The sequence below is a fragment of the Mirounga angustirostris genome, unplaced genomic scaffold (assembly GCF_029215605.1).
Source record: "Mirounga angustirostris isolate CCGP_5_RB_7025 unplaced genomic scaffold, mMirAng1.0.hap1 SCAF_5, whole genome shotgun sequence".
Taxonomy (NCBI): Eukaryota; Metazoa; Chordata; class Mammalia; order Carnivora; family Phocidae; genus Mirounga; species Mirounga angustirostris.
In genome coordinates, this window is record NW_026991713.1 from 82237182 (window position 1) to 82262585 (window position 25404).

General features: G+C 35.5%; 1 protein-coding gene across 13 annotated transcripts in view; it reads left to right on the top strand.

Annotated features, from left to right (window-relative positions):
• Positions 1–25404, top strand: part of SOX5 (SRY-box transcription factor 5) — a 1012222-nt gene that overhangs the window by 874321 nt on the left and 112497 nt on the right. For all 13 annotated transcript variants that reach the window (XM_045873750.3, XM_054507151.2, XM_054507149.2 and 10 more), the window contains one exon: positions 10238–10358. In XM_045873750.3, coding sequence (XP_045729706.1) covers positions 10238–10358 — 121 coding nt within the window. The remainder of the gene's footprint in view (positions 1–10237; positions 10359–25404) is intronic.

The following is a 25404-nucleotide window of genomic DNA, read 5'->3' on the forward strand; positions in this document are numbered from 1 at the left end:
AATTGCTTTCTTATTTAACACCATATTTTTGCCACCCTCAAGTTTCTATGATTATCAACTTTTAAAATAGAGATTTTTCCTTAAGTCAGCAAATATACTTTGTTTAAGCGTGTTTTATATTTATAAGAAATGCCATCGTTTTGGTTGATATGAGTTTAATGTATATTAAAATGGTGCTTCATAAGAATGTAATGCTTAAATTTTGAAAATAAGTAAGTATTAGAAAACTACACAAGTGAAACCTGCATAGTACCAAGAATGAAATTTCATGGCCTTAAAGTGACAGAGGTCTTAATTCTACGTCATCTGAAAGTGGTTGTATGCCAGTAACAATGCCAACAATAAACGCATCATGCAAAAGTAAAAATGCAATGGTGAAATGAGCCATTGAAAGGAAGAGTCAGTGACCATATAATATTTCAGTTTCTATTATATCTAGTAGCAATCTGGTTAAAAAGAAATGACAGTTGCCCTGAAGGAAATAAAGTGGAGGTATTATTGTAGTAGTAGTTTGGAAAGAAAATTGCACTGTGTCTTGACTGGATTATTTCTCTATCCTTGCAAACTATCTCCACCCCTCTGTGATGCTGCTTCTTGCCTTCTTTATACAAATTGAGTTTGTAGCATCTAAACTCATAGGGCCCAGGGGCCCTTCGGTGACAGAGAGGAGGAGGAAGGGGGGAGGGAATTAGAAAAAGAAAATGTGGGGCGCCTGGGTGGCTCAGTCGTTAAGCGGCTGCCTTCGGCTCAGGTCATGATCCCGGGGTCCTGGGATCGAGCCCCGTATCGAGCCCCGCATCGGGCTCCCTGCTCGGCGGGAAGCCTGCTTCTCCCTCTCCCACTCCCCCTGCTTGTGTTCCTGCTCTCGCTGTCTCTCTCTGTGTCAAATAAATAAATAAAATCTTTAAAAAAAAAAAAAAGAAAAAGAAAATGTGACAGGCAGTTTTGAAAAGAAAAGCAATTTTCCTTGTGGGTCTGTTCCTAAACAGGAGTCCTTCAATGCAGTACTTTGCTTCTGCCGAGCAGTCAGTCGGAATCAGCTGTTCTGTGGGGGGCTTGGCACTGACAGGTTTTACTTAGGAGGGGTGGGAATACAGGGGGATCGGATGTGGGGAAGTTAGTAGTTTGGCTCTATCAGCCCTGGAGGCAGACTCAGCACTTGCAATGGGACAGAAGTATTTGTAGTCATCAGATAACTTTGCAGTCAGCTTCAATAGCATCACTCCTTTCTTTTTTTTTTCTCCTTTTTTTTTTTTCTTTAATTTTGGCAGCCAAGCTCTTAGCAGAACCATCTGTCTTTCTATTAGTATTTTTGAGGCCTGTTTTGAAGGCACTTTGCTTGGCAAAGTCACTTTCATCCTTGGAAACGATTTTTTAAAAAAGTTCTGTGGCTTTTTGCCGAAGAAGAGTACTATGTAAAAAAAATCCACATGGCTGTTCATTTTTGTTCTAGAAGAATACGGCTACTTTGTCTTTGTCTTGAATCACATGAAATTGGAGGTGATACCACCCCGGGGTGGCTGTTGGGAAGTGAGAGGCAGGCATTGCAATTTTCACACTGTTTTTTGTTTTTTTAAAGATTTTATTTATTTGAGAGAGAGAGAATGAGAGAGAGCATGAGAGGCGAAGAGGGCAGAGGGAGAAGCAGACTCCCCGCCGAGCAGGGAGCCCGATGCGGGACTCGATCCCGGGACTCCAGGATCATGACCTGAGCCGAAGGCAGTCGCCCAACCAACTGAGCCACCCAGGCGCCCTTTCACACTGTTTTTATGTCCCTGTACCTCTCGATGAGATTTTCTTTAGTCTTCCTAGTAGATTAATTGGAAGATAAGTGGACGCCTTTATTCTTCATTTTAGTGTAGTTTTTTTCGTTCCTAAAGACCATTGCATTGGGTTGGATAAACTGACAAATCTCCTTTCTGTTCTACGAAATGAAAAATCACAAACCATTAGTGGTCATTGAGGATCCCATGCCTCTTCTCGCTAATGGTAGAAAGTCAGCTTTGTCATCCCAGTTACTCCAGTTTGGGTAATTATATCCTGCCTACCTAAACCCCTCTTGTAATCTCATTTGGATATTATCTTCTTCATTTTCTCAAAAACTACTGTGTAGTATCCCTGTGTGCTTCTAAACAGCTGCTGTGTTCCCCACTGAAGGTGGCTGAATTTTACTTGTAGGTGAACTGATCCCTGAAGATGATGCGTGCTTGAACACAACAGTACTCATCTGACTGAACTCTCGAGGAACATTTGAAAGTTTTAGACTTTACATTTGATTTGTTATTGTGAGGACTTAAATCACATAGCTGCTTTTTATGTTAACATTTGTGAACGTAGTTTAAGCAAATCTACCACCCTAAGTTAACTTCCTGTTCTTCAAGCTCTCACACAAACTGCTCCTTGATACCGTGGAGTCCCTCTAGCTATTTGATTATTTTCCCAGTCTAGTAATGCCTTCCAAGCCTCTCTTCCTGGGGTAGAACCCAAAGCCCATCATTACTCAAAAGCAACTTTGGTTTCCTCATGAGGAATGTGGGATTCCCACAATCTCCTTTTCTTCCCCAACCTGAATGCTGGAATTCACTTTCTCGGCTCCTCAACCACAGTGACAAGGTCTGAGAAGAATCACAGGAAAGGGAAGATTCACGGCATCCTACTTCATGAGGTCTCTCCTCAGGCTTTAGCATTTTCTATCATTCCTTTTAATTGTCCATGGTTTACTTTGTTTTTCATTTCTCTCAGTGACGATCCCAAACTCCCTTTCCCTTGCTGAACTCCCTTATTCAATCCCCATCTCTCTCATTTTGGGCATATAACCTTGCCTTCATCACGGAGAAAAGTTCTTTCATCAGGCCTGATTTTTCCTTACCTTCTCATTTACCTGTGTATAAAACATAGCTGCTTAACATCCACTCAAATAACACCATTCCTCATGGCCCAGAGAATGGGTTGTTATTCTCATTCAAACTAATCCCTATATGTTGACTTGGTTTTTTAACTTCCTCTGGAACTCTGGTCCACCAGTTAGTTTCTCCCTTTCCTACATTTAAAATTCTCAATTTCTGTTTGTTCCTGTCAGTTGATAAATGTGCTGAAAACACTACTACCTAAATAAAGTCTATGCGTCCCTAGGTAGCTGCTATCAGATCTCTCTCTTAACAGTTCTCTTCGAACCTTCTCTAACAATAAGTCTACATTGGTGTCTCCTTTTTTTTTTTTTTTCCTTTCATTCAGACTGCAAACCAAAATATGGTTTCTATCCACTGTTGTAATGGAATTGATGTTGTTAGAGTCATCACTATCCTCTAACAACTCCAGATTATATTATTTTTTGTCTCTAAAATACTCTTTCTGGGCGCCTGGGTGGCTCAGTTGGTTAAGCGACTGCCTTCGGCTCAGGTCATGATCCTGGAGTCCTGGGATCGAGTCCCGCATCGGGCTCCCTGCTCGGCGGGGAGTCTGCTTCTCCCTCTGACCCTCGTCCCTCTCATGCTCTCTGTCTCTCATTCTCTCTCTCTCAAATAAATAAATAAAATCTTTAAAAAAAAATACTCTTTCTGCTATATGTCCACTTTTAGTCACTACATCAACTTTGAAATTCCATTGGATTTTATAACACCGTACTCATGATTTTATTTTTACCTTACCTCCCCACTTGTAGATTCCTCTTCCTCTGCCCATCCTTGAGTTATTGTTGTGACCAAGATGATTTTAAGCTGTCTCTTCTCTTTATACTTTAGATCCTCTCTGGATTGTTTAGTTTACTCTAACAGCTGGTGACTCATCAGACTGTAGCCTCTAAAGATCTTATCCCTAGCTTCAGATTGGAGCCTTATCTGTCTGCTAACAAGATATCTCCAATAGAATAATATTCAGGTACTTCACACATCATATACAAAACCATATTCATTATCTTTCCATGAAAACTATCACTACTCCTCTGTGCTTTTTTTTCTGGTATAAATACATAAACTAGACACCTGAGAGTTATTTTTGACTATGTCCTTTTATTCACCATATAGATATGGATATATATAAATACTTCAGGTACATAGACTTCTTACATATCCACACATATATAACACCCCCCCCATTATCAACATCTCTAATTTTTAAAAAATATTTCTTGGCTTTTTCTCCTTATTCCTAAACTATTACTGATCAAGCCCTCATAATCTATTGCCTGGTTGACTCTATTAGCTTACTACCTGATCACTTCCTATCTCGTCTCTGTGCTTGGTCTTTCAGATCCCTTCTCCATATATCCATCATAGTATTCTGCCTAACCTATTTAACGTCAATTTCATGCTTCTTACCCTGACACACAAACTGATTCAGATAGACCACTGCTTCCCTCTTACCTTTTTTGCTATCCCAGACTGCTCAGATGGCATCCCCTTCACATGATGCTTTTTCTTGTCCTTATTTCTTTGCTCATGTCTCATCCTTTGCTTAGAATTCTTTTCCCACACTCCCATCTCTTTGCTTGGCTAGCTCCTACTTATTCATTCAGACCCTGTACCTCATGTACCTATCTCCACGAGGCTTGCCTTGCTTTCTCCTGGCTGTTAGGAGTCTCTCGTCTGTGCTTCCATAGTATCCTATACAAGTCTCTGTTGTTGAATTAATGGCAGTGTATTATAGTTACCTATCCATTCACCCCACCAGACTGACCCAGAGCTCCTAGAAAGCAGGCACCATCATATGTGAACTCATCTTTGTATCCCTGGCTACCAAAAAAGTGCACATTCTGCTTAGTGAAAATGTTGATTGAATGAATAAACTAATAAATAGAGCCATGTGACTGAAGGCTAAATGAATAATCTTAAGTACCTAGTTGATAGAATAGTTTCAGGGAGTCACTAAAGGGTTTTGCAATAGAATATCTACATAAAATATAAAATATTTAACTATGAATAATTGATAACTATTAACTTGGTTTTTTACAAGTATGGTAATGTGGCTGGTTTGTGTTGGATTCTTAAGATTTTCGAGGGCAAGACTGCACTATATGGTAAAATTATAAAAAATGTTAAAACATAATATGGCGTCTTAAAGGAAGTAGCCTCTTAAATTTATTGTGGGTTATTATTCTAACTAGTGAATAACATGCTACCTATTAAAAGGACTAAAATTTTGTGACAAAAGAATTTTATTGAAACTTAATTATAAATGTCACACATTTTAAACCTTAATTAGAAGCTTAAAAGGAATTTCATGCATTAAGTCAAAGAAAATAAATGAAGTTAATAGTGAATAGGATTTGAAAAAAAAATAGTGAATAGGATTTGGAAATATTCAAAACTGCAAATATGTAAGTGTGAATTACTAGCCCTCTAAAAAACTAGTTTTAGAATTTATCCAGAAAGCATTATACTGTTTTGATATGATGTGTCCTTTTCTCTCAAAGAGTGACTAAATTTCAGTAGCAGTAAACTGAAAATTAGTTAAGATATAGCAGTAATACAATTGGTACTCATTATTGGCACTCGTTATGTTCTATAAAGTTGCCATGAATGCTGAATTAGCAAATACCAAGCAACTGCTCCTGGGGAAAGTACAGTTAGGTTCCTGAGAGCCTTTGGTCACACCATTTTCATCACCTGATCAACACATAACCTTATTTTATGTGTGTTTCTTTTTAAAGACACCTTATTAATATTTATTATTGATTTTATATGCATTTTAAATAGTGAAATCACCAACAAAATTTCTTACTCCTTTGCGCATGTCTGTGAGTAACTGCAGAAGCACTACTACAAGTAAATTTGGTGGTGGGAGAGTAACAAGTAAATTTTAGTGAGTAGGCAAATTTGCACATATAGATTCTACAAATAATGAGCAACTGTATTTTGAGAGGCATTTTTAGTTGCAAATGTGGATTAGCCACACATTTTGGATTATATTTATTTCACTGTTTCTCAACCTTAAAACTCTGTTATTCTGTATATATTTGGATCTTGGAAAATTTAGACACTAAAACAAATTATAAAACTAAGGCAAAATGCATTTCCATAATCATAATAAGACAAAAGGTTTAGACTAGACAGATTTTTAAAAGCACTGGAATTCATTACAATATATTCTTTAGAATACTCGAATTTTTACCTAAAAAATTAGTTAATTATTAGGGTTTAAGTGAATTACCTGGATAAAAACTGTCACACACAAATAGTTTATGTACACACAAAAACTAGTTAAACAATATAACAAGAAAACATTCCCTTTATGATAGCAATAAAAAAATATATATATATTGTTTTTTTTTAAAGATTTTATTATTTTATTTAGAGAGAGAGTGTGTGTGAGCTGGGGGAGGGGCACAAGGAGAGGGAGAGAGAGAATCCCAAGCAGACTCTGCACCAAGCACAGAACCAGACTTGGGGCTTAATCCCACAACCCTGAGATCATGACCTGAACCAAAACCAGGAGTCAGACATTTAACCGCCTGAATCACCCAGGCACCCCGGACATAAAAATATTTTTAAACAAACTTAAAAATAGAATTACCAAAAATCTACAAGAATTATATGAAGCAAAAGAAGATTTGAATAAATTGAAAGATAAGGCCTGCTATTGGCTATCAAGCCATCAGGTTAATGAATTCAAATAGAAATTCCATATCCTAAAATTAATGTGGAAAAATAAATGTTAAAAACATCCAGGAAATATTTGAAAAAGAAAATATTAAAGATAGAGTAGTAACTTTACCTATTATTAAAACATACTGTAAAGGTTTAATTAAACAACATGATACTAGAATGTGATAGGCAGGCATATCTGTCCATTATAGAAATATGTAATAAATTTCTAACATATCTGGATTACTTTTCTATTTCTTCATGCATACATAATTCTAAGAATCATGGACATATCATAAAGTATAAGACTATTTAGCTATGGCTTAAAAATAAGAACACAAAGCAGTTAGTACTTTATGCTGTCATTCTTTGGTGAAATTGGATTCCTTTCTGGTCGTTAAGTAACTGTTGTCCACAGGCCTTTTGTGGACATTTGGAGTTGGTGCACAAAGATGTATTTTAGAAGATAGGACTATATAATTTGTTCTTCTTTATTCATGAATTATCAATACATATATAATGGTTTTGGCTACTGTGCTAAGCTCTAGAGGTACAGTAATAAGTTACAACCTCTTTCCTAAATAAGCTCATAGGTCATAAGGGAGACTTGAGTTATACAAGTAACTATTATTCAATACAGTAAGTATTGTATTAGCTTTATGAGGTTAAAAGAAGTAACAGTTCTTTCTGCCTGAAAGCTGGCACCACAAGAAAGAAGTGCTTCACAGGCAAACACATTATGTGGGTCTCAAAAGCCTTTGAAAAATAAGTAGAATTTTGCCAAGAAGAAAAGGAAAAGAGAAATCACTCAAAACAGGGAGAAAATACTTTTGAACACACTCAGGCATGGAAAAACACCGAGTATGCGAGGAACTCTTGATGGTCCTTTGAGGCAAGGGTACAGGATCTGAAGAAGGGCAACATATCTGGAAAGATAGACTGAGGACAAATTGTGAAGAATCTTGAATACTGTGCTGAGGGATTTGGTTGCTCTTCTTTAGGTAAAAACAAACCATCACAAGTTTCTCACAAAAGGGACATATAAAAACAGATAAAAGACTCAATTAGAAGGAATTCTCTGAACCATCTAGCTTAATATCTGGTTCTACCCCGTGGGCCCCAGAACCTATAAGAGTCAGGCAGTGTACCTTTCAACTGCTTATATACCTGAAGGCGCTCTGTAACTCAAGGCAAAACATGAAGAAGACAAAAAGATTTGTCGACAGTGACTGAAAGCCTTCTTTAAGACAGTACTTCTCAAATCTGGATGCACACTGGAATCATCAGGCGAACTTTCAAAAATGCTCATGGCTGGGTCTCACCCCTATTGATTCAGATTCAGTTGTCTGGGAAGCAGTCTGGGCATTGAGAATTTTTCAAAGCTTGCCAGGCGATTCTAATATACATTCAAGTTTGAGAACTCCTGCACTCAAACAATAACCTATTGTTTCTACAATTCTGGAAGTTATTTTTCCCAAATTTTAAGGTATTTGAAATTTGGATACTTCTTATAACCCTTATATGCATTTCATTTGAAATCCCTTTCTTCTTCCCTCTAAAATGCTCTTGTTAAATTTATTTGTACATCCTATAACTGATGGTATCTTCGAAAGGAGGAGATGTACTGTATACAATATGATAACTTACAAACAACAAAGTATAAAATATATACAGGAGCTGGTTTGCTGTTCGTTTCTTTGCTTGTCATTCTGCTCAGCATCCTCTTCTTGCAATGAACTAGTACCCATGCTGTTTTGCCTTTGGATGTCTATCTCTTGTTTTAGACCACTTATTCCTACAAGCTTGTTCAGTATGCACTCTCTAATTTTGAGTCTTTAATCGTTTTCCATTGGTTTCTACATAAGGTGTATCTTTCCTCCAATATGCTCAAAAAACGCTGGCTGTAGTGATCTAAACCTTCTGCGCTAACCTTAAGACACTCTTTTTGTCTTCCTGTTTTGTTGTCATTCCCTTTTAGTTTCACTCTGGTGGCCGTGATAAGTTTAAAATCCTTTTGGCTAAAAGAAATGCTTTCAAATTTTGGAGTCATTGTTGAAAACAGATCTCTCATTCTTATAGTGCTTATTTTTCTCTCTGTCTCTGTCTCTGTGTCTCTTGCCCCCTCCCTCTCACCTCTCTCTCAAACACCCCCCCCCAAACCACAGTGCACATTCCCAACAACCAAAATCTCAGAAATAGCTCAGAGGTTTACTGTGAAAGATGAAATAATGGACAAACTGAAGGCGGACTTTTAAAGTGAGAAATGATGAGCACTATGAGAATCACAAGTGCCCCAAGAACATTCAGTGCCAATGAGAGAGAGGGAAAACAAGTCTGAGAAGATGGCTCAGGGTTGCTGTTAGGACTGGCAACTGAGTGAATTTGCAATCTTTTCTGGATATTTGTTTGTCTTAGTTTTTTATCATTATCCCCACTGTAATGTAATGGGCATACATTACATTGAATCTTGCTTTTCTTGTTCACTCTTGTTTCTCTACTGACAAGCTCATTTTCTTGTACATAGTAGGTGTTAATTTAAATATTTTCCAAATAACTTAATTAATGTGGGAAGAGGAGTAAGGGAGAATGAAGTGTCAAATATGTGATTTTTAGTATGATCCTAAATTCTTGGTCATATGTTTATTGACAAACACTAACCAATAATCATGTTCACCAGGGCCATCTTGCTTAATTATATATTTGGGGGAAAAAGCCTACTTATTTTATTTTAGTGATGACAACCTTTGCATTAATCATTAATGTGATATTGCTGCGGAAATGACTATATTAGATTATATTTCTAGAAATCTCTGTTCAGTTCAAAGAAGATAAGCCAATAAAAAAAGCTGGTAATGAATGATAAAAAAAAAAAAAAAAAAGATAGTGATTCCATTGTACTGGCTTATTTATTTACTGATGTGAGAGTGACATCAGCAAATAAAATGTATTCCAAAGATGGCAACCAAAACAGAGACTTTGTGGTTTGAGGAGTGGTTCAATTGATTGTAAAAGATAGATAAAGACAAAAGTATAACACAGAATGAGATTCAAGGGACTGGATTTTAACCTACTCTAAATGTCCCATTCCTTGGCCATGCACGAGTCCGTTCTCTTTTAGCCCTAGTTACCTTTCTATAAACAAAGGGGAAAGTCTTAGCGACTCTCTAAGCTTCTTTACCAGCTCTTTTTATAAAAAAATTGCAATATTACATGAACATGACAATTACCTTCAAATAATAAAAAGCTAGTTATATGTAAAATGATACCAGTTTAGTTAGGTTTGTTTTAGAAGGTAGCATTACCCCTAACAGGATTTACAGAAGGAGATTTTAGTTCAACCTAAGGGTAATTTTTTAACCATTACATTAATGAAATAAAAAAAAAAAAAGCTTTCTTGTATGAAGTAGTGATGCTTCATGCAGGTATCTAGGGAAATTATTCATTAAGTTAGAAAGTGAACTTGGTAACACCTTCCAACTATAGTATACTCTAATTTTCCTGCCTAAGGCATGACCTCAGGCCCAGCGTTTGAGCAAGCTTGTATGCCAGCATATTTGAATTGAATAAATGGTTTTCTTTTATCATAAAGTAAGGAGGGTGGGAAGCATGGAGCACCAAAACTTCGTCTCTTTGATTCGCTCTATAACGTTCAGCAGGTCCAAGGTCAACTGCCGCCATTAATGATTCCCGTGTTCCCTCCTGATCAACGGACACTGGCTGCAGCTGCTCAGCAAGGGTTCCTCCTTCCTCCAGGCTTCAGCTATAAGGCTGGATGTAGTAAGTACCAATGATTTTCCATTTGGGAGTGGGTGGAGGGCATGGCTTTAAGTCAGGCAATTTAATATTCCTGCCACACCAAGAAATGAGATCACCTATATAGCATTTTTATTTTAAAGAGGAAACACACAGAAAGTATAGAAAAGGATTTATGTTGGTATTTAAAAGAACTTAGGTTATTTCTATGCTTCTGAAGCCAATATTTGCGCTTTATATTTCGGTTTTATAACTTCCATTTCCAGTGTCTTTTATAATATGAATATAATTTTCAGGTTCAGTTTGTTTTTGCGAAGGTAAGATAGGAATATGCTTTTCAATTGCTTTCCATTGCCTTTTAAGATAAGCTCAAGTTTCGGGTGCCTGGGTGGCTCAGTTGGTTAGGCGACTGCCTTCGACTCAGGTCATGATCCCGGGGTCCTGGGAGCAAGTCCCACATCGGGCTCCCTGCTCAGCAGGGAGTCTGCTTCTCCTTCTGACCCTCTCTCCCCTCATGCTCTGTCTCTCACTCTCTCTCTCTCTCAAATAAATAAATAAAAAATCTTTAAAAAAAAAATAAAGTTTCCTAATGTGAATTAGTTGGCCTTTCGTTATCTTTATCCTCCCTATATTTACAGCCTAATTTCTCAGTAGTCTTCTTTTAGTTCTTAGACCAACCATACTCTTTCTTGACTTTGGACTTACACTGTCAATGTTTTTTCTCCTCAACATTCTGAACGCCTTCCAACTCAGATCAGAGAGAACTTGCCCAACCTAGTTAGATCCCTTTCCCCTAGTTCCTTTGGATCCTGTGTATTTTCTCTTTTATTTTAATTGTAAGTTCTATGAGGGCAGGTGCTGATTCTGTCTTATTCATTGTTATATCTAAACTTTAGTACAACATCCCATTACCTGTTGAATGAATGAATGAATGAATGACCACCTCATTACAAACACTACAAGGATATTTTTACACTAAGTGAGAAGTTAGACTAAGATAACTGTCTATATAGCTTTATTAAATTTAGATGCCTATGATTTTATGACTTCTTTTTTACCAAAATTGAAATCGCATACTGTTAGTTTGGGAAACAGTCTAATACCTCACTTTCTAAAATGTAAGTAGCCAAAATGCCAACTATAATCTGTTAAGTAAAAATCATAGCAAATTCCAAAGAGAGACTAGACTGCTAAGCAACATATATTCTAGAACCTTATTACCACGGCCATAAAAAATACAAAGACAAGTTTATTGAAATATTTTCATTGATAAAAGTAGAACATAATTGAAAGCAATTAATGAAATATCATCATCTTTTAGCTATTCAAGTAGAATATTATTTTGTAAAATCCAGTATATTTGGGTTCATTTATATGTTAATAAATTGCCCCATTAACATTTTGCTATGCTTCAGTACATACTGCGTCTGAGAAACTCTGTCCAACATTCCTAGAAACCAGATCTAAACTTCCTGCTAAATGATGTTTTGAATTTTCACATTTTAACATTTATTCCCAGTCTTTGAATTTTTGCTTTTTTTTTAAAAGATTTTACTTATTTATTTGACAGAGAGAGACACAGCGAGAGAGCGAACACAAGCAGGGGGAGGGTGAGAGGGAGAAGCAGGTTTCCTGCCGAGCAGGGAGCCCTGCAGAGCCCAATGCAGGGCTCGATCCCAGGACCCTTGAATCATGACCTGAGCCGAAGTGAGACGCTTAATGACTGAGCCACCCAGGTGCCCCTGAACCTTTCTTTATATAATATTGAAGAAATGGGATATCATTTTTTAAATATACAAAGCCATTTGAGAGGAGTAGATTGCAACTACAAAGTCTAGGTAAAAGTGAACTGAACTCAGGACTATAAAAATTCACACTTGTATGGTATTTTACCCTTTGCAGTTTTTACACTGTTTATGCACATCTTTCTCTTGACTTCAATTTCATATGTTTTAAGACAGTGTTCTCACTCTGGATCCTGAATTTATTCATTCCGTATTATTTCCACATCATTCTATCTTTGTAGATTGATTCATCCAGAAACACCAACATATTTTTACAATTAAGGACTATATTTATATTCTAAATATTTAAATTATAAGAATAATTTAAATTCTAAATACAGAATTTTAAACTCTATTGCCACACTAAATTCTGCATTTTTAATCATAAAATATTTTTTGTTTTGTTTCCATTTTCCTAAGGAATTACTGTTCACATTAAACACATGTTGCCAATGTGTTTTTTGGTAACCTTGGTTACTAAAGTGAAAAAAAATAAGACACTTTTAAAAATCATCAGTTGCCTCAGACTGCACCTGCAATATATACATATAGACTAGTTCTGTTTTCCAGAAAGAAATTTTTTTAAGCAACTGTAGAAATAAGTCCAATTAGCAAATATTGTGCTGAAGAGAAAACCATATTGAGTATGAACAATAGCGTAACTCTAGGCCTGGAAAAGGTCAAGAACACCTCTACCTCACTCCCATTTGACAGAGTTGGCATACTATGTTTGTTCAATGTTAATGTGATGTGGCATGGAGAAATTTTTCCCTTTCTAAAATTGTTCATATATTAACCATTTGATATCTGTACCTTTGGTGATTAAAACTATAAATAATACAATTTCTTTTGTAACCCTGGAAATAAAATAGAATAAAGCCTTTACAGCTGCTGGCAAGCTTCAAGCTAGCATCATGCCAAACTCTAAAACTAAGAAGCCAGTAGCAAAAGAAAGTACCACCCTTGTTGACACTCTGGCACTTTGAGTCAGTTTGGATGGAATCAGTAAATAGTCCAGACTATTCCTCCCTAATCACATTGCAGGAAAGAACAGAGACAGGGAAGGACACAAATCTTGCCATCTCTCTTTAGGGGGCCTTCTTATTATATTCCCTCCATAACTGCCCACCATATGTGACTTCTCTACTCATCAGTTATTTTATTTTATTTATTTATTTATTTATTTATTTTTAAGATTTTATTTATTTATTTGACAGAGAGACCAGTGAGAAAGGGAACACAAGCAGGGGGAGTGGGAGAGGGAGAAGCAGGCGCCCCGCAGAGCAGGGAGCCCGATGCGGGGCTCGATCCCAGGACCCTGGGATCATGACCTGAGCTGAAGGCAGACGCTTAACGACTGAGCCACCCAGGCGCCCCTCGTCAGTTATTTTAATTTGAGTATTATTATGTAGTTCTCAATGAAAGAGTCTGACCAATTCATCTTGATTTGAGTTTCAAGTAAATATGAAACATGTATTTGTTGGTATCAAAAACTCAGATGCTTTTCATCAATCCATTCATAGAAGGTATTGATGATAAATTTTTCTGTTTAGACTACATGACTTGATAAAATAAATAAAATAAAAGTCTCTGGAACTACACAAGAAAGTTAAAATGTTCTCAACGGGAAAAAAGTAAAATAAAAACATAAGTTGGGGATGCCTGGGTGGCTCAGTCAGTGAAGCGGCCAACTCTTGGTTTTGGCTCAGGTCATGATCTCAGGGTCCTGGGATTGAGCCCTGCATTAGGCGCCATATTCAGCAGGGAGTCTACTTCAGGATTCTCTCTCTTTCCTTCTCCCTCTGCCCCTCCCTGTGCTTATTCATTCTCCCTCTCTAAAATAAATAAATAAATCTTAAAAAAAAAAAAAGGTTGGGGACCCTAACCATCATCGATTGATTTAGCATCTTCTGTTTTCCAAAAAGGAAATTTTCAGTTGCACATAAAGATATTTTCTCTTTGAGAAATGTAGTAGTAGAAATATGGCATTGAATGGGGACCTACAGAATGGAGGTGCTGGATTTTCTCTTAATTGCTAGAATGAAGGTCAGTAAACAATAGAAAATAGCAGTACAGCCAAAGAATTCAGAACAAACCGTCTAGATAGAAAAGAAGCTTTAAAGAATGTTGTAGTCCACTCTTATCGATGAATATGTAGATAAATTCACAAATATTGATGTAGTATTATCAGAATCTCAGATTGTGTTCTGGCATTTGCTATTAATGAAATCAAACATGAAACTGCACTTCTTCATGGATCCATATCTAGTTATTCCTTTTCCTACTTATTTCTTAATATCTAAAAATACTTCCAAACTTCTAAGGAGTTAAAAATAATGGTGCATTATTAAATTTGAATATTTTAATATATGTAATAACTTGATTGATAAAACACTGATTTGATCAATCAACTCCATTCACAGACCATTCCATTCAGGGGAAGAAATTAATGAAATAATCTGTATATTTAACTTGTCAGTTCTATGAAAACTGTCAACTAAGTTGCTATATGTAGACACACCCCAGTTTTTATATTGCATAATTAAAAATCCCAATTTTTTTTGAGAGAGAGAGAGCGCACATGTACATGTGCACATGCAAGTGGAGATGGGGGTGAGGGGCGGCGGAAGGAGAGAGAGACTCTTTTTGTTTTGTTTTGTTTTGTTTTTTGAGAGAGAGACTCTTTTTTTTTTATAACGATTTTTATTTATTTATTTGAGAGAGAGACTGAGAGAGAGAGAGCAAGAGAGGGGGGAGGGTCGGGAGGGTCAGAGGGAGAAGCAGACTCCCTGCCGAGCAGGAAGCCCGATGCGGGACTCAATCCCGGGACTCCAGGATCATGACCTGAGCCGAAGGCAGTCGCTTAACCAACTGAGCCACCCAGGTGCCCCCCAAATCCCAATTTTAAATTATATTTGTAGGTGCCTGCTCATTTTAATCAGAAAACTGTGATTAAATTTCTTGAAATAAATTTTAAAACTAAATAACTAAGCTTCTAATACTGAATAATAAAATAAATGGTATACAAATGAATTGGTTCAAATACACTTTGGGTGGTTGAAGAGTCCAAGGAGATAGTCCCTTTGCCTCTGCTGGAAAATCTGACTGAAATCCTAACCTCTTGCTTAACCAAGATCTTCAACTTGTGAACCACAAAACTGTTTCAGGTAGATAGTTTTGAAATAAACTGTACATACTTTTGACTCCTATACAGTACTTTCATGTTGGCAAGAAGACACCACTTTTGTGTTTGCTCATCATGGTAAAAAAACTAACAAAATTCAGAATAATTTTGAATGTGTATGTTGGGTTTAGCATATTAAACTTGAGAGAGACTTTTGAGATAAAGTGGTTGAAGGTCATAATGTGGTTAATACCACTTTCACTGACTCCAATTTCCAGTTCTCTTTCCATAACACATGGCTTCTTCGCACCCCACCCTCAAGGTTAAATGCTATTCCTTTAGAACATATAGTTTATAGGCAGAAATGAGAAGAATAGGTGTTTCTCTTTTTACTAATAACTACAGTCCTCTGCCCCTCTCCTTTCTGTTTGGGTGTAAAATTTCTAGTTATATAATTCTAATAGCTGCCTTAGAAATTTTTGACAGGAACACATTTTATGTGGAAATAAAAAAAAATCTACAGGAAGGCAATCCAATAAAATAACCCATTTTCTATATACAGTCTAAAACAAACAGTTGTAAAAGAGTTGGCTCAAGAGTTTAGCCCAAAGTGTCAAGTTGAATGTATCGCATAGCTACAGATAGAGTCTTTCCCCATAGATAGGCATGTGCCTCGTGCTAAAGTTCCCGAACTGTGTGCTAAGGTACCAGGGTGCTTTTGCAAATCCACAGGGGCATACAGCATATTTTAAAATTTCAGGGAAAATACGGAGGCATCTGTCAGATACTACATAAACTACCTTAGTTTTTGGACCTTACTACTTGACAAAACGGAGCAGTTGGGTATTTCTTTTGTCCTGCAGGTGCCACGAAAAAATTATTGAGCCGCTGATGGTGCCTGAATCCAAGGAATTTTAGGAACTCTTGGTCTTGTCTAGTCTATATTCATTTAAAAACCTATTATGACCTTTTTTACTAGAAAGTTATTGGTGTTGACCTATCGTATTACAACCACAGAACAGGATATTATAACAAAATTTATCTTGCGCTTATGGGATATGGACAATATTGTATAGATAAGCAGTTGATTCATTTGTCTATACCAGTTGATTCCTGTGTCTATATGATTTCAAACATTTAATTGTTTGGTTCGTTTTGATTTAATTAACCCAGTGTCAAGTAGACAATTACTAGTTGAAAGGTACTTGGAATGAGAGAGCATGGACTTGGAATCAAGTTTTGCCTTGTTCTGCTACTTTGATTGTCCTTGTGCAGGTTACTGAGCTTTAGTTTTCTCATCTATAATGTGGATTCATAACACCCATTTTAAATTGTTATAGAGATTAAACAGGATTATATATGAAGTGGTGCCTAGTATTGTGCCAGCAAAACACAGATCCTGTTTCAAAAGGGGAAAAAAAAAGATTCTGAAACCACACCTGGCAATTAATTGCATTGCATATCCTATCTAGGATCAAATTCATTCTGCCACACCTGAATGAGGCTTCCTCTGACTGGGAAAATAGAATTATTTAGAGAAAAGTATTACAGTGCTGAAGGAAACCATTTGTCTCATGTAGATACAAACTTAGCCTTAACTATTTACATTATTATCACCAAGTTTTAACTTTTTCAGTTGTCATTTTCCCTTTGTATATTTATCAAAGCTCATGTTGGAAAAGATCATGTGATTGAAAATGTATTTAGTCATTGTTCTGGCTGTATGAAAATGGAAATATATTCACATACTCTTTCCGCATTTTAACATGTTGATTAATTTTTCAGAAATGTGCTAAATAAAAGAGCCATATAAAGTTACTGATTGAAATATTTAATTGCCTTATGAGATTAGCTTAAATAAATAGAAGTCGATGAGCCAAGCTTAATAAACTTAAAATATGCTGTATTTATTCTTCATCAGTTTTCTGAACAGTATTTCCGCTTCCAATAAAAAGGAAACTCTCAGTTAATTAGTTCCTCATACACCACAATAAAATTAATGTTTAGGAGTTAAATACCATAAACTTCCTCAGGCATATTTGCTGATGTGTTCCTGTTTTTGGTTAATGTCACATGTTTCATTGTTTAATGGGGATATCATGTGGGTTCCATTATATCGCTCTTGTGTAAAGGGTCCATGTGTCTGGCATTTTAGGAGACTGCATGCTAATTTCTGATTTAACTGTGTCAGCTGTGTCAGCTGACATACAGGTCATTGACAATCAGTGCTGAAACAATCACCAAATCACAAGCTAAAAACCATTGACATGGTACGCTTTTATCAAACTGACAAAATAGGAAACATGTGTTGTCAGGATCACATACTGTAGGTTCTTTGTACATAAGCAGAGAGGACAGGATGTAATCATATATTCAGGCTTCTGGGTTTGCGTGTTTTAAAATTACTGTAACCAGCTCTTCTTTTTACCCCCTTCCCCCGAAACATCTTATAAACCAATAACTTTGAATGAACCAGACTTTGTTGTAGAGCTTAGTAAATATAGATATTATATCATTTGTTATATATTTATTTAAGTATATATAATTAGTACTATTAGTAAATAGATATAAAATATATTTTTTAAAGAATTGCTGTGGTACCTAAACAGCCAATCCTTTAAATTCCCATCTGCAAGAAGTAAGATTGGTGATGTAAAAATATGAGATGGTTAAAAAGTAAAGAGAACTGAGTGCAGAAATGTATATAACATTCCACAATTACATGGTGTCAGCCACCCTCCAATTCTCATGGGAAAGATGTTTCTAGGCCAATAAAATGTGTTTTTTTCCTAAAAGGGAGTTTATAATATTTTTACAAAATTCATCACTGAGAAAAGGGAGATGTACATGTCTTTATTGTGACAAAGTGTCATACTTTGGTATAAAAATAATAGCTTATATTGTGCCTTATTGTTTATAAGACATAGACATGTAACTAATTTTAAGCATCATAACTGTGAGATAACTGAGCTATGTTAGTAACTAGTGTTTGATCCAGCCCTCCCCACACACACGCTCTACCAACAAAATACACACATACAAGCAAACAGACTATGAGTATACATTTAATCTTTTAATCCATCTTGTTTGCTTTTTTTAACACAAAAGAACATAAGCATGCCATTCAATTTAAATATAAACCCATTTGGGTCAGTATTTTCTTTTTGACTTGATTCTTGATCATGCAGAGTCGCCAAATGGAGAGTCAGCTAATGACACTCTGTGCTCTCAGCCAAGAGGCCTCAAAAGGTGGTGTTACCATATATATATAAGTTTGCCATAGTGTAGCCTACCCCTCAGAATTCTAAATTCATATTTTTCTGGCCATGGCAAACATGGAATGTCATCTCTGTAGCAGGCTGAAACTAAGGTCATCAGACTGAAGTACAAGCCTAGAAGAGCAATACATTATTTTAATTGAATAAATGTAACTGTCAATGATACTGGACGCCTCTGTTCTCCAGTATGCATGCTCTTTCACTGTAAAAAAACTCCATTAGAAGGCAAACTTTAGTCATGAGGTTGATAGGAAAATATGGAAGCAGAAAAAGTAGTTAAGAAAACAGTGGAAGAGAGCATTTGACTCTAACTCTACAGTAGATACATATTTTCCATGAGGACTGAACAAGTCATGCTCTTGGAATATCATGTGGAATCAGATACTGTATTAGGTTTACCTACTGTAAAAGACCAAAATAATAGTAGCTTAAACAAGGTGAAAGAATATTTTTCACTTACCTAATAGTCCAAACATTGCTCCTGTGGTAGGTCTGTGATAGCAGATCCCAGGCTTGTTTTCTTATTTATTTATTATACCACCTTCTGAAATTATGGCTCCTGTCTCACAGTCTTGGATATCTTCCCTAGCGCCATATCTCCATTCCAGGCAGAGGAAAGGGCAGAAGCAGAGAGAACTACAGCTACTTTTTAAATAGTACTATTTCCCTAATAATTTATTTTGGCTCTATGTGCAAAGAGTATTTTCTTAAACCTATTTATATAGTCAGCTCATAACAACCCTTCACATTTTTTCCTAATATATTAAAGATAGCACTTGCTGACTACACAAACCTCAAACAATGTAGAAGTATAGAAAACAGAAACTAAAAGTTATCTGTCTACACTCATATACCCCTATAACCCCACTCCCCAGAGGTTATCACTGTTAACAATTTGGTACTTATTTTCCCAGGACTATAGATATAAATATGTACTTATTTATACATACATATGTATATACATCTGTTTATGTATAGATACAAATATGTAATATGTATGATCTGAACATATTTGTAGGTTGTAATGTATATGCTATGATACATATATACTATATATTTGGTATGTACTACATAATATATAAGGTATGTGAGGGTAAATGTTATATTAGGAATATAAAAAAAATCATGGCCATCTTTTCTTTTCCCTAATTTTAGATCTCACTTATCCTGCATCATATTCATTAATCTGGATTACCATATTTTATTTTCATTCCCCACTAATGAACATTTAATTTTGTATACAATGTTTACAGTTAAATAATTCTAAGGTAAACATTTTTGTGTGCACATATTTGCCCCAAATGAATTCTTCATGTAACCAGTTCTATTCCAATATATGGCATTTTACTTTCATTAATTTGTTCCTTTTTGAACATTTTTCCCAAGAGATTGCCTCTAAATTCTAATGCTCTCCTAGTTGGTTAATGGAAGGACTAAAACTTTGAAAGTTGGCTGGTGTGAGTTAAGCTATAAATAAGCATCAATGAGACTTGTAATCCAAAACTATTAATTGTCTGGATTTAATAAATTCTGTTAGGGAAAAAATTAAACAAGATATCAAAAGACCTTGATAGTCACAATCCCATTTCATATCATTCTGTGCCCTTAGGCTAGTCATTTTCTTCCTTGTGCCTTAGCTTTTTAATCTTTAAGGTAGCTACAATAATGTCTGCCCTACCCACTTCATAAGGAGATTGTAAAAACTAGATGGGAGAGTATAGGCATTTCTCAGGAATTTAAATTATTATATAAGTATAACATATTATTATTTTTAAATGTATAAGTCTGTTTTGAACATTTAGGATGTGACATAATAAAAAATTTCAGGAGTTGATTCTAGGCTTCTGTACTTCTGACCAGGACTTTTGCATTATTTGGTTTTCATTTTTTAGGGGGAGGGGCTATTCCATAATATTTCTTAATTTTCAGAGGTCTAAAATATATCTTTCTAGTAGAAAGCTCTCAACCATAAATCATCCCAAACGTATAGCTTATAGCCTTATTGTTTCAGAGTTTAGGAAACTTCCTGTTCTCAACCTGCAGATCACGGACTCTGGATACATTCCAGGAGGAAGGATATCAATGATAGACAGAAAAGTGGAAAGGCTATAAAAGGTGTCATAAAATGAAATGCTTGCTAAACCTTATTATTAGAAGTGGAAAATAAAAGAGAAATAGCATTTGATTTGGTCTTAAGTGGCTTATACGAATGCCCCCCTTCTAAATCACTACTTTCAAATGCCTGAATCATTTGGGGTGCTTTTCTATGTGCCATTAATATCCTTGTAAGACACAGAAGCAAAATGTAGACACAGTAGTCTAATGTAGGTTCGGATATAGAAGCTGTCCCCTAATTAATGATTCTCTTCGAGCAGCTTAAAATGAATTATCATGCAATAGCTTGAATGATGCCTTAGTAGCAATACTGAAATACAGGAGGAAAAGGAAATTTCTTTGATTCATTTTCACCTTTTCAGGGATACTCAGATTTCTTAGATAATTAACCCAGGAATTTTCATTAGTGCTAGAATTCATTTAATTTATGGGCAAAGAGGTAAAGAAAGAATGCTCTATCTTTTATAATCAGAAATTTCTTCCTATTTTGAGAGGCATTTCTTAGAAAGTTTATCATCTCTAGCCAACTGAGTAACTATTAATTAAGTAGAATAAAGTTTTCATTTGCCATGCTCCATTTAAAAGACATAAAAATATTTCTTTTTGTGTGTGTGTGTGTGTCAGTATGACTTTTTTTATGTTATGTTAATCACCATACATTACATCATTAGTTTTTGATGTAGTGTTCCATGATTCATTATTTGCGTATAACACCCAGTGCTCCATTCAGTACGTGCCCTCTTTAATACCCATCACCAGGCTAACCCATCCCTCCACCACCTCCCCTCTAGAATCCTCAGTTTGTTTCTCAGAGTCCATAGTCTCTCATGGTTCATCTCCCCCTCCGATTCCCCCCCTTCATTTTTCCCTTCCTACTATCTTCTTCCTTTTTTTTTTTTAACATATAATGAATTGTTTCAGAGGTACAGGTCTGTGATTCAACAGTCTTACACAGTTCACAGTGCTCACCATAGCACATACCCTCCCCAATGTCTATCACCCAGCCACCCCATTTTTAAAAATCCTTTACTGAAAAAGTTAACCTATGACAAAGCAGTGAAGAACTAACAATTACCTCAAAACATCTTCTTTTAAATAGATGTTTAGTCAGACAAGAGATAATTATTAATTTTACTTTCTCAAATAAAATTCATATGAAATATTTATATTTATTACTTATTTTATGAGAGTTTACTCTAAAATATTAGCATTCCTTATAAAAAGTTTCAAGTATTAAAGTCTTATACTATTCTAGCAAATCAATAAAGGCTTTACAGTTTTACAATTTTCTGCATTTGGAAGCACCTTTATCGAAACTTGTGTATACCATATCAGTTCTTCTGAACTTCTTAACTTGGATTCCACAAGATGATTTAGTGGAATTGTTATAAATTTAACTTACCTAAAAGGTAGGGAGGGAGGAGGTATAGCTGAGCTTATTACCATAAAAAGCAAAGTTCACCTCGCTTGGATTTCAGAAAGTCTAAGGTAATTTGAACAGTCACGATGATGAAAGATTTTGTTTTGGTCATTTGTTTATATATAACATCTTTTCTGGTAAACACCTTGACCATGCTCAGGTGCCTTAATGACATCATAATAATGGTTTCTTGTTAGTGAACAGAAATTATTTTAAGATTTTAGAAATTAGTATTATTTACTTTTAAATATTCAATGAGATATGAATTACTTTAAAATCAAAATTTACAAAAGAGACAGATTATGGAATATTATAAAAGAATTATTTGATAAATGAAAATATTTTACAGAAGATTCTTTACTTCTTCTGGGTCCATATTTCCTTATATCCCCAAACCCTAGGCTTCTCTTTCCCTTCTATTCCCTATTGTACTTTTGTATCGTTGGTAAATGATCATCTTCTTTTCATTATTGTTTGAATTAAACCCTGAATTGTTTGAATTAAATTGAATTGTTTGAATTAAACCCTATACAAAAACTAATTTGTTCCTTATTGTATAATTATTTGCTCACAATCTGTTTCTTCTACTAAACTGTAAGCTTTTGATATGGGAAGAGTGGTCTCCTGTGTTTGATATTTGTTAATTTCTTAATTAAATAAATATTCTTCATTTATTCAGTCAATTAAAAAAAAAAAAACATTTTAACAGCCCGTGCTATGTATTTAACAGAACTGTGCATTTTAACAGTTCCTGTACTAAGAACTGGGGATTTAAAGATGAGTAAGACATAATCCCTGCCTTTAGGATGCTCATAGTGTATTTGGGGAGAATGACAGATGTAATATGATAGACATATGCCTACAATTTTAACAGAAGTCAGGGGAAAGGGAGTGAATTCAAATTTAAGAGAGGTGGAAGGTGTCAGAAAAGGCTTCTTGAAGTGGGGACCCCTAAGTCAAATTCCAAAGGATGAAGGACAACAAAGCAATTGAAGAAGTTGCCGGGGTGGAGGAATACAGAAACAACATTCCAAACAGAACAAAGTAGTCTGAATGGAGGCTGGGAAGCAAGAGATGGAATAGGGTGTACATGGACCTATAAATAGTTGTGTTTTAAGAGTAAATTATAAAGCAAGGAATGACAAGTGAGTAGTGCGAGGATGTAAGAAGAGACAACTCAGGGACATATTTATGCTCTGGATATGCTAGAGGAACTGAAAAACCATCGGGGCTTCCTCTCATCCTTACTTTTCAGCTCATCCGTTTATTCATTTAGCGGATGTTTAGTATCTATTGTGCATCAGGCACTGCAGCTCATGGACTTCTCTCATCTGAAGACCTAACCCAAGCCTAGCCCTTTCTTCCTCTGATTCTTTCTTCAGTGATTTGAGTTCCAGTAAATTCTTCCTTTCTTTGGTAATTACTGTCTTTCTCATTCATTTGATTTTAATCATGTGGCTTTGTTTTATTTCACTTTTGGTATCTGTATATCTTATTTTTGTAACCTAAAGTGTCATCAAGGCAAGACTATACGTTTTATTTCTTTGTGTCCTCCAAATAGTATTAGATACGTTTTAGTTGAAGGAACACTAAATGCATATATCTATTTGAAAATTGAAGTCTGTATTTGCATACTGTTCTAAAAATAGTCTATGATGTTTTCTGAAAAAATACTTTTTTACTGAAGTACTAATGTCTATAGTACTTACAAACTGTAAGATCCTGTACATTTGTGTGTGTATGTGTGTGTGTATATAATGAGAATAATAATAAATCTACAGTACTGAATTGTGAAGATTAAATGAGATTTTATACACACACATAAATATGTTCATATATATGGATGTATATATGTATATTTATATATGTATATATGTAAAACATTTTAATAGAGTGCTAAAAGTCAACAAATACTAGTTGCCCACATTTCAAATCAGTAGGAGAATACTCAGAAAATGATGTTGGAGCAATTGAATAACTATTTGGGTAAAAAATTAGTCATTCTTTAAACTATGTATTAAAATAAAAGCCCAAACTATAACTTTTTCTTATTTTTCTTCTCCTGTATCTCTTTTCTCCCATCAAATTGGTCATCAAGTCTGTCTCCCAGTTCATTCCCTCCTCTCTTTCCCTTATGATTAGTGTAGGCCACTATCATTTCCCACTTGATTTACTGAAGTGGTATTTAACAAGTCTGTTTGTCTCCAGTCTCTCCCTCTTTCAATCGATTCGATCCCTTGCCACAAAATTGATCTATCTAAAACACCCATCAGACTATGTCACTTTCCTGCTTAAAATCTTTCAATGACTTAACATTGCCTTCAAAGTGAAACACAGGACTCTGTAAAATATATGTTCTACCTACTTCTTTAGCTGCAAAGCTTACCCTTCCCTTATGGCATCACATACACTGAGAATATTAAAATATAATCGGAAGCAGGGGTCAGTAAAGGATAGTGGTTATGGTTAACACCACCCTATCAATGGCAGGGGACTCCTTCCAAGCAGAAGGAACCCACCAATTCATCTTTGGGCCCATGAGCTGAAAGAAAGCACCTTTCTTCAAAAGTTCTATCTATAGTGTCCTTTTTACCTCATTTTTTCTTAGATTCTTACAGAGCTCCCTCCACCTGGAAGTTAGAATGGTAAGAGCAGAGTGTTTTAAGTCATGATCTGAGGAGATGATTAATTGGAGCAAATTAGTAGTAAATGGTGGATGCTTATTGTGGGACTCTTTAGCAAATAGAAGACATGGAAAGTAGGTGGTAAAATGGTGCTGAAAGGTAATGTGGTAGTGAAACTAGTCATTTTTAAAGAGAGATTTTAACAAATAACATTTCTTGAAACTGTTTCCAAGTTAAGTTCTTTTCTTCAGGTTTCCAGAATACCTTTTACACCACCTTCTAGTTTGCTCATTGTATCATTGGGTTGGCTTATATGTTTATCCCCCTCACTTGATCAGGAACTCGTCTAGGGCTGGGGTTGTCTGTGTCTATGTGTATGGATATTAATTTTTGTATTTCACAGCACCTAGCAAAGGCAATCTGGTATTTGGCAAGGAAGCAAAACCAAACCAAACCAACAAACACAAAACCACAGAGGGCTAATAAAGGAATGAGTCTCCTTATTTCAGTGAAGATAAAGCCATAAAACTTTCCAGAACACTTATATTAGTTCAGTGGATGAAAGGGTGTATGTCCTTGACTGAGGGTAAGAATATACTTGTTTTGACAATCTTCCTCAGCCTAAACAACCTTGTTGGAAAATGTTTTTCTTACTCTGTCGTATATCATAGAAATAAATCCTTCTTAGTGTCAGTGGGGATAATTATTATCTAAATATTCATTAC